Consider the following 21,025-nt stretch of genomic DNA (forward strand, 5'->3'; position numbering starts at 1 on the left):
CCCAAGGACAGAGAAAAGGAACCCCAAGAGGGGGGGGGGGAGAGAGAGAGAGAGAGAGAGAGAGAGAGAGAGAGAGAGAGAGAGAGAGAGAGAGAGAGAGAGAGAGAGAGAGAGAGAGAGAGAGAGAGAGAGACTTTAAAAGACAGAAAACGACCCACATAAATAAAAGGGGAACTCTACTATATTTGCATCTGAAAGTAGCTAAAATGCATCACCGCAGTCACACTTTTACAAGACTAATTGAAAACCAATAGACCTCCGCAGTCACAGAAGTTACCTGGAGATACGGTGGCCGGGTAACGAACCTTTTCTGAGAGGATGGATCCGTTCTGGACGGTGTTATTTTTCCATTTGGCTTGTAGACTGGTATTCAATCACGTAAGTAATTAATGTGATCCCGATATGAAAGTTTATAACGTTGTCGACGTACACAAATGACAGCCCGTCGTTTTAGGATGTTTTCTATGCTTAAATTTTATTCCGACTGATTTGATACGTGTATTGATGCTTATTTCCAGAGCTTTGTAGTAAATGATGGAACGACAAACGTTAAATCACCTGGCTCATCGCCTCTACTTCGTTCTCTTGGTTTACCTCAGCACACAGGTATTTTGATCCTGATAACGTTTTGACTGTCATTTTGTTTGATAAAATTGCACATGTTTTTACATCTCGTTCTCGTGTCAATCCGCAAAATCTGTTTTTTTTTGCACATACACGCGGTGCCTCTCTTCACCGCCATGGGGCATGTTGCCCAGTTATTTTACGGCCGTCATCGTGAGAAATTGTCGTAAAGTGCGACTTCCATTGCACGATTGATGTCGGAATTCGGTCATATCTTGACGAATCATGGATTTTCCACAAAATCGTGAGAATAGCACTTGCTCTTATTTTATTTTGACCCGCTGCCAAACGCCATTACCGAGGTGATTTCATGAATGAGCAACTGGTTATTGAGGGACACGAATCTGTTTTTTTTTTGTTTTCTCAGCACAAATTGACGTGGTTTGCTGCATCAGCTACAGTTTTGGCCACACACAGCCATGCATATTATTCTTTGTTTTTCTTCCAGTGGACATGGGAAACGGCGACTAGGACAAATAAATCATCCCAAACTCAAATGAATGTGTATGGATACGAGCTCTGAATGTTGGAAGTGTTTAATTCTCTTGCATGGGGTTGTCAAAGACCTTTCGGCCAAAGAGGTGTTTCCAAAACTAAGCCAAGTGCACACGGTGCCCTTATCGGTTGGCCTACTTAATCACACTCAGGACCCACTAAACCAGCGAAGTAACTACTGTAGGATCTCATTATGTTCCATCAGACAAGATATGTCTGTGTGCTTGTGTGCTCAGTTCCAATTGACTATGTTTGTATACTGTCTGACATGGATCGCTGCAGATTTTTTTTGAGTCAAAGGGTGTGGGCGACCAACAGGAGTTGGCTTAGTGTGCAATCTTCTGCATTTCTGGGTGCTACAATTGCTGTCATTGATGGCTCGAATTGATATGGGAGGACTCCTTGAATCAATTGCAAACATTTATGCTTTCCTCTTTAGAACTATTTGAATCATATTCATAACTGGATGAGTAACAAGAAAACATCTTTTCCGAATCTGAAGCCATTGTTTTGATTCTCGATCAAAGGCAAGACGTCTTGGCGTGACGTCACGAACAGGGGGGTGGGACCTTCTGAAACTGACCATTTCCGGATTCATTTGAAGTCATTTTTATTTGTGTTCTTCATTTAACTAAAAATATCAGCCTGCCTGATTTGGGTATTTTAGATGCTATAAAACGTTTTTCTGCTGTCAGTGGGAAACAAAAACAAAAAATGGTGCCGGTGCCTTTAAATGTAGTATGTACAAACCTCATAGCACAGTAAGAACACTACAACCCAATTTATTAACTGTCTTTCAAATGTGAAAAATATCCCTGATCAGTTAATAAATTCTGTTTGTGTAGGGGTCATGAGTTTTAGACACTGTTTGTACTATAATTTGGGCAAGGTGCATCAAGATAACGAAAGACACATTTTGCATTTTGTGCCCTCAAGACTGCAAAGTAGACTCTTCAGACTTGTGGGCTCCTTTTGGGTCTTTGTGGTGAGACCACACAAATAAAACACTTCAAGGACTGGAAATATGATATCCACATTGAACACTCATGTCCTAGTCCACATTGTTTTAAATAACTGCAGCTATTAATTTATACCTATAATAAGTCATTTGGAGGGGATGTGCTTCGTGCCTGATGTATCACAGCTTCCAATGACTGATCTGTCATACCGATGACATAGTGACTGCCACTGTATATGATTTGGTCTCTGTGCTATATTTACCCATTAGAATCAGAATCAGAATCAGAATACCTTTATTCGTCCCGCAATGGGGAAATTTGCAGTCCACAGCAGCAATTGAAGAGGGATGGGGTTGGGGTGGGAGTGAAAGGATAGAAAAGAAAATTATTTATTATTATTATTTGTATTATTATTTGGTCAGGTCAGAATATGTGGTAACTGACACTGGCTTTTATTGACAGCCAGTTCAAGAATGGTGTGATACTTATGTTAGCTATTAACTGATAATTCTACTGCGTATCACTTTCTTTTGGCATGACACTTCCATCACCTGGACAAGAGTACCAGTATAATAAAGCCAACAGTGAAATTAAATGTTTGCTTGATGGTGACTCAGAGTTCATCAAGTGCATTCACATTTCAATATTTTCCTGGAAAATAAACTCACATTCACCGTTGAACACCCAAGGATGATTGACAATTTGTGTCCTCAAACATAGATATAAAAGTAACATTAATTTGCTTTCAGACAAGAAAATATGGAGAAGAATGGAACAGTGTCTCCATTTGGAAAACTAATTGTGTTGTAACCCAAAAGGTTGATTTACCTTTTGGTTCGATTACCACGGCCCATTAGAGACATAGCTGGCCTAAGAGATCACGTCTGTGACCATCTGGCAGTATGACCGCAGTTACTTGACTTCAGCAAGGATTCAAAACAAAACAACAACAACTTGTAATAAAACACTCAGCCAAACATGATTCACTTGGTGCTAAATTGCCTGGGTCGCAAACTGTCTCATACCATTTTTCTTGTAACTCTTACTGTACTTGTTTTTCTTCCAGCAAGATTACACAAGGTATGACAATAAATTAATTGAGCCCGAAAAGTACATGTATAGTAAGAATATAAAAACATGAAAAAAAATTGAACAACCAAACCTCTTTGACCATAACAGGTGAAAAAATAAAATATGACAAAGAAGCACAAAACAAACAACATCCTGGACCAGCTTACTGACGAACCCACTGAACCGCCCAAATATAGCAAAAACAGCGGCAGTGTTCACCAGGACATAACTATTGTAAACTTGTCAAGTACATCAAGTTATTATTGGCCAAATAACATAAATAAATAACGCTACAGTAGAGGCTGGGGTTACGCACTAATTCTTCTTCATGGGGAAATGGAGTCGATGGCTGCTGACAGTAGTTGCGAGATCTATTTTGGATCAATATAACTTCACATATAAGGTGCACCTGTGTATAAGGCGCAGGGTCATCTTTTGAAGAAAAAGAAGACTTCTGGGTATACCTTATACACTGGAAAATAAGGTGTATAGACTTTGGTTGATTGAATACAGTTGGCTCTTATACTCAGTGCAGTACCATTGGATTGGATATGCCTTTATTAGTCTCACAGTGGAGAAATTTACATTGAATCAAGCACTGCCCATGGCTCAATATTTCTTACTCTCCTTTTCTAACCCCGAGCAGAGTATGAGATTGTATCTCCGTACGAGGTCAACCACCAAGGTGTGTACATGTCCCACGAGATTTCCCACCATCAGCGCAGACGACGGCGATCTTCTTCTCCATACACATCCACTTCAAACGCGAAAGGCAGCATTGAAACAACTCACTTCCGGGTGAGCGGCTTGGGGCAGGACTTCCACATGGAGCTACAGGAGACTTCAGAGACCCTGATTGCACCTGGCTTCACCATCCAGATCCTGGGAAACAACGGCACCAAGAACCTAAGGGCTTACCAGCAGGACCACCTCTGCTTTTACCAGGGGTCACTGAGGCTAAAGGTCAACTCGTCAGTGGCGCTGTCCACATGCATGGGAATGGTGAGTCTGAACATGCCTGGAGTCAGATTACAGAAGGTTCTGAATGAGAAGGTAGGAGCAGATAAATCAGGTCTTTGTGGGTAGGTATGTTTGCAGAAAGTTAGTGTCGTATTTGCTATCAATTGGATTGGATTGGATTGGATTGGATTTGCCTTTATTAGTCTCGCAGTGGAGAAATTTACATTTCACAGCAGCAAAGTTATGAAAGAAATGAAAGTAGAAAAACTAACTAACTATTTAAACTGGCAAATGATATATAACTGAGCCTATGAGCCATATTTGTTATATTTGTGAATGACAGAAATCAAACCAAACAAATTATATTCATGATTTTAAGGTACTTTATATCAAACAAAATGAAGAACAAAATGTGGATCTGATGGAAAGTAGGATCAAGGTGAATGTAATTACAAGTCGGAAAATATTTGGTTTTGGTTGGGTGGGAAAAAAAGTCTCCCTGTCTCTACAGTCAACAGTGTGTGTTGCGTGCATGCGTGCATGCAAGCCTGTCTGTGCGTGCGTGTATCGTCAGATGGCACATGGCACAGGGACAATCTTAGCACCCATGTGTTTATTTCATCAAGACAGTTGGATGAATTTCAGTCTTCTTGGTAGGCCTATTGTCTATTATCTGCATAAAAATAAAGGCGGTAATGACAATGATTGTTCTTCAGTGAAATAGCTCCAACATAAGACCACAAGTTGCTACGCTAGTCGTCTTTACAGTCAGGAGGACAAAGACAAACGACATTAATACACATGTAATCCACTCAGCGTTAGACTCAGATTCAAAGTAGGCAGATCAATTCCACATTGTTTTTTTCTCCCAATGTTTAAGTTCAAGTACAAAGCAGAAGACAAGTCACTCAACTTATTTCTAAGTTGTGTGAGTAAGTCACAATGGGGTATATTGTTTGTCGTTATTGATTTGTTTTGAACAAATTTCAATCGATTCCATCTTGGTATTTGAGATTGTTTGTCTGTAAATGTACCACAAGAGAAAGCCACAGAGGGATCCTTCTTTGTGTGTGGTTGCATTACAGAACATAGTGAAAGATCCAGTCAAAATTACTGTGTAAATGCGTTTTTCATGCTTAGATTGACACTCTGTCTGTATGCTTTGTACCTAATAATTAAGTGACAGCACCATCAATTTGTTCATTCATTTGAAGAGCTAAAGCAAAAAACATTCCCTTGCAGTTCATGAAATTAATTTTTTTCCATACATTTTTTTTTTATTTTGCAGCCAATTCGGCAAGTATTTACCATTATACTAAATAGACATAACTGCGTTGAAGCAAACCCAAAAACCGGAAAAGACCCCAAAAAAACATCATTTTTTTGTTTGAAAGAAAGAAGGTGACTTGAGAGACCACAGGGATGCGAAAACAGGCAATGTTGATCTCCATGAGACATTTTGACATGAGGAAACAACGTTTAAAAGGGTACTTGCTTGTTAAGTCAATGCAAACACTGTCTTGCACCCTGGACACGTGGAGAACGCATTAAAATGTTGCCTGGTTTAGAATAAGTGGTCTCTACTAGTGGTCAACCACATAAATGCTCACAATTAAAAGTTACTAATGGTTGAAATAAAAGAACAAAGCAGATCAAAGTGTCACCTGCCTAGAGTGTCTATTTTATGATGATGATTATTATTTTTTGTTTGCCTGTTAATATATGTGTATTGCTTTGTGTAAGCGGGTTCGGTAAATGATACAACTTCTGGATAGAGTTGAGGTTCTTTATTAGGACGGCTGTGTTGGTTGGAGGGAGAAGGCAATTGACATGTGTGGCTCTCGTAGGCTCTCATCAGACTGACTTGCAGCAGCGCGCATGCTTGTTTGGTCTTTAGCCAGGCATCACTAGTTGAACATGCAAATACGATTTACTCATATCATTACATCTCCCTTTCTTAATTGAATTATTTACTTTTAACAAATGTAATGAATTTAATTATGTCAGTAATTAGCAAATTTAAAATTGAATAAAGTCTTTCCAAATTTTGCAATAATAAATGAAACATTTACATGAAACATTCAATCTTTTTTTCACCACATGATCACTCAGAAAACATGTTAAATAGTTTCAATCAGTCACTCAGGTGGTTTAACTTTCCTTGAGGATTTGCGGATGGCATGTCCTGGATTTAGAGGGGTTATAGCAGTCTCTGTTACAGTCTCTGTTTCCATCTGTATAATCTCCATATTTGCATCTGCAACTGGTAATGCACTGGTGATCATGTCAATTTTCTTCACATGCTTGTTCGGATGTATGACTGGTGGCACACTATTGTCCACTCTGATTGTGTGTTCTCCTGGTAGGCAGCCTAACCCTTCAAACAAGTCTTTGTACTGCTCCATCAGTTGATCATATACTGTCTCTTTTTGTCTGTCCACGACAAAAACTCTCTTCACTAGGTGTAGTCTCTTACATGCCGACAATCCCAGTAGACCCTGCACATCCCTTGGAACTATGATGAAATATAGCTTATGTAATTGGCCTTTATGTGTCACATTCACAATGCATTTCCTTTCATTGGTATGACTGCCCCCGCATAAGCTGTGACTTTCATGTTGTATTTTTGTATTTTTGGTCTCGGTCTGATCTTCATGAAATCAGTCTCTGAAATGACATTCACATTGGCTCCAGTATCCGATTTGAATTTTAGATGAATGTTGTACACTTTCAGTGCAGTGATCCAATCTTTTTCTTCTCTTTCATCTTTTACAGCATTCACATGAAGTTCGTCCACTTCATAATGATCATCTACTGCATCAATCTTGCCTTTCATTTCTTGGTTCCTGCAGCAACGAGCATAGTTATTTGCTTTGTCACAGTTTTTACATATTTTCCCATATGCTGGACACTGCTTTGGGGGATGTTGCGTACCACGAGTACAACATTTTTGTTTGAATATCCTATATTTGTTGGGTTGGCTCACTCTTGCTTTCATCTCAGCAGTCTTGTTTTTTTTTTTTTTTTTTTGAATCTGTGTGCATTTCATTCCACTGCATCCACATTGCAGCTAGCATCATTTGGCAGCTCTTTAGCCTGTGATTTAACAGTCTCAGCGGCTCTACACAGTGCTAAGGCTTTTTCCAGGTCCAGATTTTATTCTCTTGCGGAGCCTTTCTCTCAGTTTATTGTCTGTAATGCCACACACTATTCTGTTTTTGATCAGTGATTCTGTTAATCCACCGAACTCACGTCATTGATCTGTTTCTCAGCTCATTTGCATATTGGTCAATAGTTTCTCCAACTGTCTGTACACATGTGGAGAATCTGTGCCTTTCAAACTTCACATTGCGTTTTGGAATGCAGTAAGCTTCATTATTTTTGAAAGCTTCTTCTCATCCTCAACATCAAATGTGAAGTTATTGTAGACCTCTAGAGCTTCCTCTCCCACAACGTGCAAAAACATGGATGCTTTCATCCTCGAATGGCTTTCATGACCTCCAATTGCAGATAAATACAGTTCAAAACTTTGCTTAAATCTCTTCCAGTTTTCAGCCACGTTACCTGTTAGCTGCAGAGCTGTGGGTGGACGTAAAGCTTCCATTTTTGCCGTTTTCTGCCAGGGGTTGTGCTCAATGTCTTTCCTCCGTGGAATCTTCCGTTCCAAGTCCTTATATCGTCCTCTTGTCTTCCAGACCAATTCTGACAACATGTATTGCTTTGTGTAAGCGGGTTAGGTAAATGATACAACTTCTGGATAGAGTTGAGGTTCTTTATTAGGACGGCTGTGTTGGTTGGAGGGAGAAGGCAATTGACATGTGTGGCTCTCGTAGGCTCTCATCAGATTGACTTGCAGCAGCGTGCATGCTCCTTTGGTCTTTAGCCAGGCATCACTAGTTGAACATGCAAATACGACTTGTTCATATCATTACAATATGTATCTTTCTTTTATGGTGATGTTTTTCCCCAAAGGAGATTGCTCAAAAAGGAACAGGAGATAGGAGGAAAACAAATGTTGATACCACAATGTCAGTCTTGTCCTGAATATCATGTGATCAAGTATTCCCTTCCACACATGGTAGCCTCCATTTTACTCTGAACTTAGTCTTTGAAAGTTCAGGCCTTTCTGTCATTCTTTATTATAAATCACTTTGGTATTATTTAACAATGAGAGTGCCGGATATAGTTTGACAATTCTGTATTTCAAAGGAGAGAAAATGACGTAGCCCCAACTGTGAGACCAAATACGGAATTGGGCAGACTGTATGCATGACAGTTGAATAATGTTAAGGAGTCAAAGTTGTAAGTCATGGAATATTTGAGCTCATAGCGGCCAATATATTAGCTTTGATGTGTGCTTTTATTTTCAGACATTTATTTGGAAAGGGACCCATGATGTTTTTTCTCAGAATGTACATAAAAGTCACTGAAATAATGGTCACCTTGCACTCTCATCTGAATTTAATGGCAGAACACTCTTCTGTGCCAAGAGAAAAAGGCTAGATGTCATTCACTAATCACTCTGAGGTGCTTATGCTTTCCACTTGTAAAAGACACGTTTCTTGCTTGAGGGCTTGTCGTGGTAATAATGACAGAATGGTACGCATGCATCCGACCTCTGGGATTTCCAAGAAAGCTTACAATGAGTGATGCTTCACTTGGCTTTGAAAAGTTAGGACTGGTTGCTCCAGTCGATTTTCAGGTGTTCTTCAAGGATGACTTGCAAGTCAGTTGGAAAATGCATTACTCAGTCTGAATATGTTCAGATGTGTTTTTGATAGTGTGCCGACACATGACTGGAGTAGGGATTGCACTGACATCACCATGACTCCTATGGCTATTAAAATAAGTGTGATCAAAATAAATGTTCTCCTTAACTGTGTTGGATTAGCATGTCTTGGATCATCAGTGCCAAATCTATCGCAGTGGTGTGCTGCTTTTTTCACCTAAATTATTGTGCTCATTTGTTGGCAACAAATATGTTACCAACAACTGCTGCATTACTCAAAACCAGGGGTCCCCAAACTTTTTTCTGTGAGGGCCACATGGCTTTGCCCTTCTCTGATGGGGGCCGGTGTCAGTTTGTAACAGAAAAAGTGTGACGATCATAGGGCAGCTTAAAAAAAAATATTGTTTTCCAGAAAGCCACACATAACCAAATGACCCTTTCCAGGTTCTTTCCAGAAAAAGGACGTACAACAGTCACTCTCACACTCACACCTAGGGACAATTTGGAGTGGTCAATCTGCCTGCCATGCATGTAACATGCAAATAACACTATTAATTACAGTAAAGTCTCGTTATATCGATATGCTCGGGAGTCGGAAAAAATATAGATATAACCGGACTATCGATATATCCGATCCTGCGGCATGTAAATTTTCTCCTTGCGTTCATAGAAATAGTATTGTAATAAGCAGTACTATCGATATAACCGATATCGATATAACGAGACTTTACTGTAAATACATAATAACTAAATAACCCTCTCTGAGTTCTTCACAGGAAAAAAAATCCCGAAATAAATAACACTATTTATGAAATAAATAATAACTAAATAACTCTCTCTGGGTTCTTCGTAGAAAAAAAACCATGGAACATTGACTTTCTGTTGTGCAATGCACAATCTTAACAGATAAAAGTTCAGCTCAGTTGTCCGAGCAGAATATCTTTGACACATATGAGCAGTCTCTTAAAGTTCTTGTGTTCCTTCCTTCTAATCCTTTTGTAGGTTCCAGTAGGCTTGTAGACACTGCTGTTTGCAGCTCTCTCTCATCAACTTCCCTGTGAAAACCACAAAGGAAGCAGGTTGAGAAAGTGAACTAAGTGATAGAGCACCTACACAGCACAATACATTTCACTACCAGTATGGCTGTAAAGATGGATTTTATCCCAGTAGATTTTATTATGATTATATGTGTTCATGCTCAGAATGACTCATTCATGTCAGAAAAGTGAGCTTACATTTGTATGTTCATCAGTGTGAACCATAGAAATAGATTGGTAGTAGAAGTGGCGTAGAGACGAGGTTGATTGCAAACCCGGAAGTGACGTCACGAGTTGTAGCGTCCATAGTAAAGTGGCTTGGTTTGGCATAGAAATAGGATAGTTTTGAGCGTATTTAGGTGTATTTAACGTATGGATGCTGTAAAAAGGAACAACAGTTGGGGGCCGCAATGTTTCGCTTACGGATGCTTCAACTACAAGCTGAAAAACAAAGGAATTTCGTTCTTCAAGTGAGTGAAAATGAAATTTCTATAAAAAGAAAAAAAAATAATTCGTTTTGCGATGTTTTAGCGACTAATTTTCGTCCTGTTTTCGAGAACCATACCATAGACCTCATCAGAACCATCACTAATATCTTCCTATCTGTCCGTTTACACCATATCACTTGCCTACAGAATGATGACTTGATGAAGAGTTTTCTTCGATCAAAACTGAATCGCAGTGTAATTTTTGCAGGTCAGTCAGGTTAGAAGTTTCAAAAAATGTCATCTCATTCAAGTCATCATATGGTTTACTAATTAATCAGCTTTCATTGTTTTACTGGCTGTGACAATTGCACACTCAATGTTGCTGTAAAAGTAGTGGAATATCTTGTTCAAATTTCTGTGGTTGTATATTAACTGAAAAATTAGTTTAACAACGCCCCCAAAAAAGGAAATTTTAAATGATGAGAGTGATGAGGACAATTTAAATTTGGCATTATTATTGAAAAATAATTATTAATATAAAAGTGTTGGACTATACACAGTGTTACCTAATCCTCTACAATTTCTGATTTAGTCCAATTCCGATCACTAATAAAGTATGATCATTCTTTATGAATGTTATTTTTTTCACGTTTGAAGATTGGTTACAATCACACTCAAAAGATAATTATACTATGTATTTGAATTTTCAATCTTAAAGAGCTGTCATTTCTATTATTCATACCATTTTTAGACTCTGAATAAATATACATCAATAGTGGTGTATTTAATTGCAATTGTATGTTTTGGATTATAAAAAAATTATAATCCAAAGGATATCTGATCTTGAAAGTTGAGGTTTTTGGACTTGTCCGACTTCACATAGCGCCGAAAGACGACGTGAGAGTGAAGCAGTTGTCTTCTAAAACATATTTAGCCACGAAGTATTAGAATTTCGTCGAATACCGGAAGAAAATCGACGAAAAACGAGCAAAAATTATTCATATGGTACGGAACTGTGTCAGAGGCTACAACTCGTGACGTCATCAGCGACGTCACGACCTGGTGACCGCGGGGCGCAATGCTATTGGCTCCTTTGGGCACTTCTAACCCCATCTATTTCTATGGTGTGAACTGTGGGCCTGCATCTTGTTGGTGAGAAGTTGAATATCAGGTTGAATTCTAGTTACAGCCAGATTCATGCACTGATGCAAATGTTCATCTGTCAATCTTGATCTCATCGTTGATTTCAGCAGTTTCATGCGAGGAAATGTTTTCTCGCAGATATACGTGCTGCCAAAAACTGCGGACATTTTCATTGCGTGTTTTTTGATGTTTTGATATGTCTCATTTGGGAGGGCGGCATACAAGTCAATGAGACTGTTGGGCTTCGGAACATCACAGTACTGTAAATCAGGTCCAACTTATCCATGGTTTGGTACACTTGGTCAAAAATATCCTCTCCCGTTGTAGTCCCTTTGAGACTTTGGAGGGATGCCATCTCCTCGCATATCTCAAAGTTTGCGCTAATTCCACGAATAAAAATGACCCGTTGCGCTGTGTCTTGCACGTCTGTGATCTCATGTAGTGCTAATGAAAAAAAAAGTCACATTCTTTCGTCTTCTGCTGCAGCTGGGCATATACATTATTCCCGATTTATTCAGCACGTCTGGTGATTGTACTCGTCGACAGACTTACGGCATTAAGTGCATCTTTCTTCTCGGGACACAACTCTTCCGCGACAGCATCCATACATTTCTTAAACTCTCCGTCCGTGAAAGGCTTACCGCTGCGTGCTATCAGTTTATCAACCAGAAAGCTGGCCCTAACGGATGCGTTATGTCGCGTCTCATTGTGACCGACTCCTTTAGCGTTCTATTGTGAGCAGGTGTGTTTGTATTGTTCAATCACGATTATAAACAACATACATTGAGTACATCTTCAGCGCTTTCGCGATGCATTTGGGAGAATAAAGAGTCAAGATGGTCCTCTTGTTTAGATCATACAAGTAGGATATTTATTTGCCAGAGCACATAAGAGCAACAGCCGCTGCACTCATCGTCGTACGAGAAGTCTAAAACATATACACAAACGCTGTCAAGTCACGTGATGTCGCGTCGTGGCTGGGTTGCCAGATCAGCTCAGTATTACAGCGTTACATAAAATGAGGATACTGTAGCCGTTGAGGAATGAGCACACACGATTAAATGTGGAGACGTGTTTATTCCAACGGCTAACAAGTGGATCTGAACTGAACAGCAAAAGCAGTGTAATATATGTAATATGAACCGCCCCCTCCTCTGCACCTGCTGGGTGAGATGCCTGGTCCTAGTGCCCGCCACACAGCCCCCCCCAGAACACCCAGAAGGAAGGTCAAGGTGAAAATTTTGCAGGGGGCTTAACCAGCCTGCCCCAACGACTACGCAGTCCGTCTTTCGGTGGTGAAGGTGATTCGGGCGAGACCTCGGTGGGGGAACGACACTCAACCCTGGCATGCCGCGGTGAGGCTGGAGGTTTCGGAGGGCGTCCGCGACGTGGGGCCTGGGCAGGCGAAACGTCCTCGCCTGCAACTAAATGAGCCGGTTTGAGCCGGTCTATTGAAATGCCCTCCCTCCGCCCACCCATATCGAGCACAAAACTCTTATCACCGTGTTCGAGCACCCTAAACGGGCCGTCGTACGGCGGTCGGAGGGGAGAGCGGTGGGCATCGTGACGCACAAAGACGAAACGGGCTGACCTAAGAGCAGACGGAACAAATATTTTGGGGACGCAGTGGTGAATTGGTGCTGGAGTCAGGGGCTCTGCTGGCAAAAGGGGGAATGAAGGTGCACCCGAAGCTTCAGGCAGAAATTCACCAGGAACGCGGAGTGGTTGACCGAGCACTAACTCTGCGGGGGCGGCGTTAAGGTCTTCTTTAGGGGCCGAACGTAACCCGAGCAGGACCCACGGAAGCTGGTCGACCCAGTTACCGTCCGACAGCGCGGCCCGTAGCGCGGCTTTCAGTGACCGGTGGAAGCGTTCGCACATCCCGTTAGCCTGCGGGTGGTAGGCCATAGTGCGATGTACCTGCACACCCAAGGACTGCGCCATGGCCGACCAGAGCTCGGACACAAACTGGGGGCCTCTGTCCGAAGTGATATCGGATGGCGTGCCGAAACGTGCGACCCAGGACGACAGAAATGCGCGGGCAATATCTGCCGAGGTCGTGGAGGACAGAGGGACTGCTTCCGGCCACCTAGTGGTTCGATCGACCATGGTGAGGAGATGTGTGCAACCCTGCGAAGGAGGGAGGGGCCGACCAGATCCACATGGACGTGGTCAAATCTCCTGTCCGGAATTGGAAAAGTTTCCAGGTTTGCTCGGGTGTGCCTGTGGACTTTGGCGCGCTGACATGCCACGCATGCAGCTGCCCACTTCCTGATGTCCTTTCGTAACCCAGGCCAGACAAACTTGGCCCCAAGTAGTTTGACTGACGCCTGGACGCCAGGGTGTGAGAGGGAATGAATAGAATCAAAAATTCGCCGACGCCACTCCTGCGGAACCACGGGACGAGTGCGACCCGTAGACACATCGCAGAGGAGAGCGGGACCCCCTTCACACAGTGCCACCTTCTCAAGTTTCAGGGCTGTGCCTGCTGCCTTGAGTTCGTGGATGTCCGGATCCTCAGATTGGGCGGTGGCCATCTCTGAAAAATCCACCCAGAGCTGGACTGGACACACAATCGCGCGTGACAAGCAATCGGCCACAGGGTTACATTTGCCGGCCACGTGCTGAATGTCTGTTGTGAATTCAGAAATGGGCGCCAAATGCCGTTGCTGTCGGGCCGACCACGGTTCAGTCACCTTTGACATGGCGAATGTGAGTGGTTTGTGATCCACATATGCGGTAAACCGGCGCCCCTCGAGGAGGAAACGAAAATGGCGCGTTGCAAGATAGAGTGCTAACAACTCTCTGTCGAAAACACTGTACTTGCGTTCGTTATCTTGCAGCTTCCGACTGAAAAATGCAAGGGGCTGCCATTCGTTCTCCACAAGCTGCTCACCACCGCCCCTACGGCAACATCAGACGCGTCGGTAGTCAAAGCCACCTGTGCGGTTGAGATTGGGTGGACCAGAAGAGTTGCACCCGCAAGAGCTTCCTTGGCCCGTTGGAAGGATTGTGCTCGTTGCGGTGCCCACTCGACGGGGTCGTTAGCCTTCTTTTTTCTCAAGGCGCCGTAGAGGGGTTGTAACAGGTCGGCTGCGTGAGGAAGAAACCGGTTGTAAAAATTGATCATGCCCAAAAACTCCTGCAGAGCCTTAACTGTGGCCGGGTGGGGGAAATCCACCACTGCTTGCACTTTGGCGGGTAAGGGGATGGCGCCCTGTGGAGAAATGCGATGCCCCAAGAAATCGATCTTGGACAGACCAAATTGGCACTTAACAGGGTTAACTATAAGGCCGTGCGAATCAAGGCGCTTGAAAACTTCGGTTAAGTGCGACAGGTGTTCCTCCGGTGAAGGGCTGGCCACAAGGATGTCGTCTAGATAGACAAATACAAAATCAAGACCTCGCAAGACTGAGTCCATCAGTCTCTGAAAGGTCTGTGCCGCCCCCTTCAGGCCAAAAGGCATACGGAGGAATTCAAAAAGGCCAAAAGGGGTTATTACTGCAGTTTTTGGCACATCTTCTGCCCGTACCGGAACCTGGTGATAACCGCGAACGAGGTCAACTTTGGAAAAGATCACGGCTCCGGCCAAACGTGTGGAAAAGTCCTGGATGTGCGGAATTGGGTAACGGTCGTGTGTGGTTACATTATTAAGCCGACGAAAATCACCGCACGGCCGCCAAGAACCGCCACTTTTGGGGACCATGTGCAATGGTGAGGCCCACGGGCTGTTGGAACGCCTCACGATGCCCAAGCGCTCCATCCTCGCGAACTCCCCTTTCGCCATTGCCAATTTTGCCACGTCGAGGCGACGAGCACGGGCAAAAACTGGCGGGCCAACCGTGGGAATGAAATGCTCTACCCCGTGTTTAGTATCGGCATTGGAAAAGGCGGGTGTGGTTAACGACGGATAATCGGTCAGCAGACATTCATAAACGTTACCCGATGTTAAAAAATTTGCATGCGTTAACGCCCCGAGCCCTCCGGCCTCACACGGAAAAGTGGCGAAAGAGATGGCGTCAATCAAACGACGGTTGGCAATGTCCACAAGAAGTCCGTGAGCACATAAAAAATCGGCGCCAATTATGGGAACTGTGGTCGCGGCAACAATAAAGTTCCACTTGAATTCCCGTCCGTGGAAACGCACAGTCACCGACCTGGAACCGAAGCTAGCGATGGGCGAGCCGTTAGCTGCGCACAAGGCAGGCCCGCATCCACCTGCCATCTTGTCCGCAGCGGTGGGCGTCAGCAGGCTTACTTGTGCCCCGCTGTCCACAAGGAAACGTCTTCCTGACGAGGAGTCCGTGACGAAAAGCAGCTCGCTTTCGTTGCTGGCGCCCACGGCTGCTACTGGGTGTCGGGCGTTGAAGATTCCCGTCGTCTCGTAGGAGCAGGGAGGTGCGCAGCGTCGAGCCTTGGCGCCAAACCGCTGATGGAAATAGCAGGTGGCTTTCCCGCGCCGCTTCTGCGATCCCACTGCGGCCACGACGGTCGGATCGATTTGCACGGCTAATGTAACCGGCCTCAGGCCTAGGGGATACCTGGGTCGGTCCAAGAAGCGCTTTGGACCGACCCAGGTATCCCCTAGGCCTGAGGCCGGTTACAATAGCGCTTCACAGGCAGGTAGCACTGTGAACGACGAGGAAAGACGACACGAGACAACCGTGTTAATCAGCTTCACACAACGGCATTTATGACCACTCATCAAAACATCAATTCAGCAATTTCAATATCAGAATACATTCATGTGTAGATCTATACATTCAACATCTATACATTGTATATATCCTCCACATTCGCACATGCTTATGCACGTCTTCCCGCTCGTGTGTGTTGTACTGGGAACTACAGTTGACATCCAAAAATCCAAATTCATCAAAGCCACAAAATATTCATCAAAGCCACAAACAAGGTTTCATATCTAGCATCGCCCAATAAGTCCCCAATTACTTTAACATCTTGAGAATGTCTAACACTTATTATTTTGAATACCTGTGAACGACGAGGAAAGACGACACGAGACAACCGTGTTAATCAGCTTCACACAACGGCATTTATGACAACTGCGCATGCGTGAGCTGAGCCTACTTCGCCTTCCTCTGTTCCATTCACAGGCGCGTAGCGCCCTCTCCTGACTTGGTAGTCTAATCGACTAACATACAATAACAGAGGTCGTTTCTAACCCCCTACACTAACCGCCGTATCGCCAGAAGCGCTCGATCTGCTTCTTCCGCCAAGCCACGATAGTCGCCGGTGGCTAGGCACGTCGAGTTAGCGAGCACGGCGCGCACTTCGGGTGGTAGCTGGCGAAGGAAAATGTGGGGGAAAAGGAATCCGCCATCATCCGAATTTAACAGCGACAGCATTTTGTCCATTAGATCCACTGCTGTTCCGTCGCTGAGTCCGGGAAGCGAAAGAAGCCTGTCTGCTCTCTCGGAGGCCGATAGCGTGAACCGCCGGAGCAGCAGTTGTTTGAGCGCGTCGTACTTCCCGCACCGTGGAGGCGCGCGCAGAAGTTGCATCATGCGATGCGTTGTCGGTTGGTCGAGGGACGCCACGACCATGTAATATTTTGGGTCATCTGTCGTGACGCCTCCCTCGTAGGTGGAAAAGTGCTTCCACATGCTGGAACCACGAAGCCGGGTCGCTGTGCCAGAACTCGGGCAACTTCGCGGCGTAGGCGGCAGCTGCGAGTTTGGGCGCCGGTCGTGGCGACATGGCCGTAGAAGATACATCTTCGTCCGTTGCCATGAACATTTCCATCGTCGGGGTCACCAGTGTAGCCGTTGAGGAATGAGCACACACGATTAAATGTGGAGACGTGTTTATTCCAACGGCTAACAAGTGGATCTGAACTGAACAGCAAAAGCAGTGTAATATATGTAACATTAACCGCCCCCTCCTCTGCACCTGCTGGGTGAGATGCCTGGTCCTAGTGCCCGCCACAATACAATGTAACTTTCTTAACACCCCCACTTATACTCAGTTTGTTGTAATGTACACAAAAGTAAATAAAAAAATGTAGACTCTGTCTTACACATTTCAACTTCCAAAAATAATTGGTGCAAACTCAATCAACTTTGACTTTGAGACTGGTTTAGTCATGATGTCGGCCACCATTGCTTCAGTTGGACAATACACCAAGTTCATTTTACCCTCATTAACAATTGACCTGATGAAGTGATATTTTATGTCCACATGTTTACACCTCTGTCTATGAACAGGATTCTTATCAAGTGCAATTGTTCCCTGGTTGTCCTCAAATACAGTTGTTTTCGTGTATTGGTAGTCATCAATAGCCTCAAGTAACTGCTCTAGATATAAGCACTCTTGTATTGTTGAAGCTAGAGCCATATATTCTGCTTCACAGGTGGAAAGCGCAACTGTTGGCTGTTTCTTTGTTTTCCAAGAAACTAAAGAGCTGCTTTTACTAAGACGAACACAGTATCTTGTAGTACTGCGTCTGCCACTGGAGTCAGATTCCCAGTCTGCATCGCTGTAGGCTTGAATACCTAGCTTCTCACTGTCATCTCTTTTGAAACTCAGACCTTTTTCAGCAGTGCCTTTGAGGTATCTTAACACATGTTTCACAGTGTTCCATTGCTCCTCTGTTGGCTCAGCAAAGTATTGCGACAACCTGCTTACCACAAAACTCAAATCTGGTCTGGTACATGTAGTCAGATAGATCAGTCTACCCACTGCTTCCCTATAAGTTCTGACATCACTCATCTTCATTGCATTTTTGGAATATTCCAACTTTTGCTCACAAGGTGTTTTTCGAACCTTACAATCATACATGTTGAAACGCTGTAGTATCTTGTTAACATATTTTTCCTGTGACATTTTTACACATTCATCTGATTGACTAAAATCGATACCCAGAAAATGTTTGTGTGCCAAGATCTTTCATTTTGAACATGGCAGAAAGCATCTCTTTAACCTTTTTCAAAACCATTTCATTGCTAATCATGCCATAAGCACTTCTCGTCTTGGTGGGACGAAGACATGAGCACACGAACAAAGAGAACAAAGAGACAAAGAGCAAAAGAGCAAAAGAGAACGAGCTCCCGCTCTGACAAGTTTTTAAACATACACAGTGGCGATCTGTTGTCCAGTTACGAACAGCTCAGTGTTGGGCGGGTCTCAGATTGGAGTTGGAGCTGTTGCTTCTTTGCAACGACTATTGAACGACTATAATAAGACTGATAGTTTTATTTAACTAAATTAGACTGAAATTAAACGTGCACAATTCATAATATATGCTAAGATAAACATGAAAAAACATATGTTTACTAATCTAAACATGAAATAACGTAATATGTTTACTAATGTGCATAAACACTCTATCATTCCCTCCTGTTGTACATTTAAACATCAGTTCATACATTTCCAAAAGTTTTCATGCATGCACGTCATGCTAATTGCACAGGGAACCATTCTAATCTCATCTATCCAACGTCTAATATTATTTAACTAACCATGGAGAAGGCGAAAAACCTCTATCACAATTTTGCTGCTGTGATATATAACCTCTCCATTTTTTGAGGGTTTTTAATGAGGAAAACTCCTTCTCGGCTCTCCGTTTCCTTTTTTTCCTTTTGTTCTTTGGAGCAACCACTCTCTGGCCATGGTGTACTATCCCTAGCTACAACACTGGGTCCCCTTCACGCATTTGTTGATACAAAACCTTTGCGTAATTCACCTGAGAATTAGTTATCATGATCATTAGCATTGTTCTTAAGCATGGAATAATACAACCAATGACTAAGAAAATAAGTACAATCACAATTGCGAATGGGATAAACATTCTGAGCAAAGTCTTATACCAAGAGCCCCCAAAGAGCCCGTCAAAGATCCACGGTTGATCAGGCCGGTGATCTCTGGCCATGGCATCTCTGAGATCCCTGACAACAGACAAAGCATCAGTCATGTTTATGGAATTCGCTTCTTCGGGTATGTACGTACAACAAGTATCACCCACCATAGCACAGACGCCCCCTTGTGGGGCTGTCAAAAGGTCCAAAACCATTCTATTTTGCAGCACCATTTGTCTAATTGCTGCAATTTCGGTGTTTTGCATTTCATCTACTTCCAAACTGGCATTTACAAACACTTGAAACCTGTAGTCAATTGTTTCAATTCGTAGCATGTTTTTAGCTACTCCAATTTGTGGAAAAAGAGCTAACATTACCTTACTTCCCGTGCTACGGTGTTTGAATTGTTCTGGAACATCAGTTCCCCAGATCGAATCGTGGGGCTTAAATGACACTCTTCTTTTCACATGATGGTGCGCTGGACGACTGGTAACGATGAAAGTATTGTCAGTTACAGTAACAGGTGCGCACATACCGTAGGCTTTCGGAGGAATAAAAGAATACACTTTCCAACCACATAACCACCAAAGATGTGAAGATACAGGTAAAATGGTGACATTGGTGTTTAACGGTAGCATGTATAAACATCTATTCTCATCTATAAAACCTAAATTTGACCTGTACCGTACATGGCAACGCATACTGGTAATCGCAATCCGCTCTCGGTCATAACCTGATTTTCAGTTTCCAAAATGGTGTCTAAACTTGGAACAATCTCTCCTCTCGAAGCATTGCGAAGAACTGGAAAATGTTGATCAGGTTTATGCGAAGATATTAACATATACGCAGCTCGAGCCATTTTATCTCCAAATACCTTTGAATGCATTCTTTGTTGCGTTACAGAATGTGGCATAAAAGAACAAACGAAGCAATTTCTATTTTGTTTAGCAATTAATGTAGCATAACGATACCACGTGTTTGATAACAACGGATTCCAGTCATGTTTTTCTCCTGCAAACGGTTGATATAATGCGTCCATGACACCTGAATTTTGGGCTTTTTTGTCAGGTATTTCAACATAGGCTGTCAGTCTGATGTGCGGTTTATTTTTGAACGGCGATGTCACGACTGGTGTTGTCAAAGATGACAAGATGCATATAGTTACGGGAAAACCAGTGTGATGTTCACGAGAATCAGGACAGAGTCTCAAGTCCAGGAATCCTGCAACATCATGAGTTATAATAGCAAGTTGGATATCAGTCATTGTACCAGTTCCAGTTCCTGTTCCTAACCAGTTCCCTCGAGCTATCTTGACGACGATTCGTTTTGCTTCTTGGGCACAGCTATTTCGAACCCATTCTGTGTTAGGCTTAGAACGGACCACAACGGAATCCCAACCAGTGGTCCAAGCCTTCCCCGACTTGATACGAGCGTACCAAAGCTCTTGGGGATAATTGCTACCATCTTGTCGTTCTTCATTCACGAGGATGCTAAGAGGGAATGACACAATTCCTGCAGCTTCGAGTGGAAAGCAGGCTACAGGATGTGTCAAGCTTGGGCACTTTTCTGCCATCGTTGGTTGCAATGGTGGAGTTTGGCAGGCTGATGGAATGGGAGGCTTTACGTGCGTCATCTGGATTGCCTCCACTAATTCATACAGCAAGATGAGGTGGACCAAACCCATGGCTATTGAGTGGTTTGGCTCCGTCTCTCTTCCACCTGCTCGGGATCTGGTTGGTGAACGATTTTGCAGTGGCTTAGATGC

The 21,025-nt window shown here is 43.3% G+C and overlaps 1 protein-coding gene across 1 annotated transcript in view; it reads left to right on the forward strand.

The window, feature by feature from the left end:
* Positions 1-249: 249 nt before the first annotated feature.
* The window catches only part of adamts16 (ADAM metallopeptidase with thrombospondin type 1 motif, 16), a 95,724-nt gene continuing 74,948 nt past the window's right edge, over positions 250-21,025 (forward strand). Inside the window, exons 1-3 of the mRNA XM_088998461.1 lie at positions 250-378; positions 519-606; positions 3,796-4,151. Of these exons, the coding sequence (XP_088854587.1) occupies positions 319-378; positions 519-606; positions 3,796-4,151 (504 nt within the window). The 5' untranslated portion in view covers positions 250-318. The remainder of the gene's footprint in view (positions 379-518; positions 607-3,795; positions 4,152-21,025) is intronic.

This window comes from Hippocampus bargibanti, linkage group LG06 (assembly GCF_051943395.1).
Source record: "Hippocampus bargibanti isolate YZ-2025 linkage group LG06, ASM5194339v1, whole genome shotgun sequence".
Lineage (NCBI taxonomy): Eukaryota > Metazoa > Chordata > Actinopteri > Syngnathiformes > Syngnathidae > Hippocampus > Hippocampus bargibanti.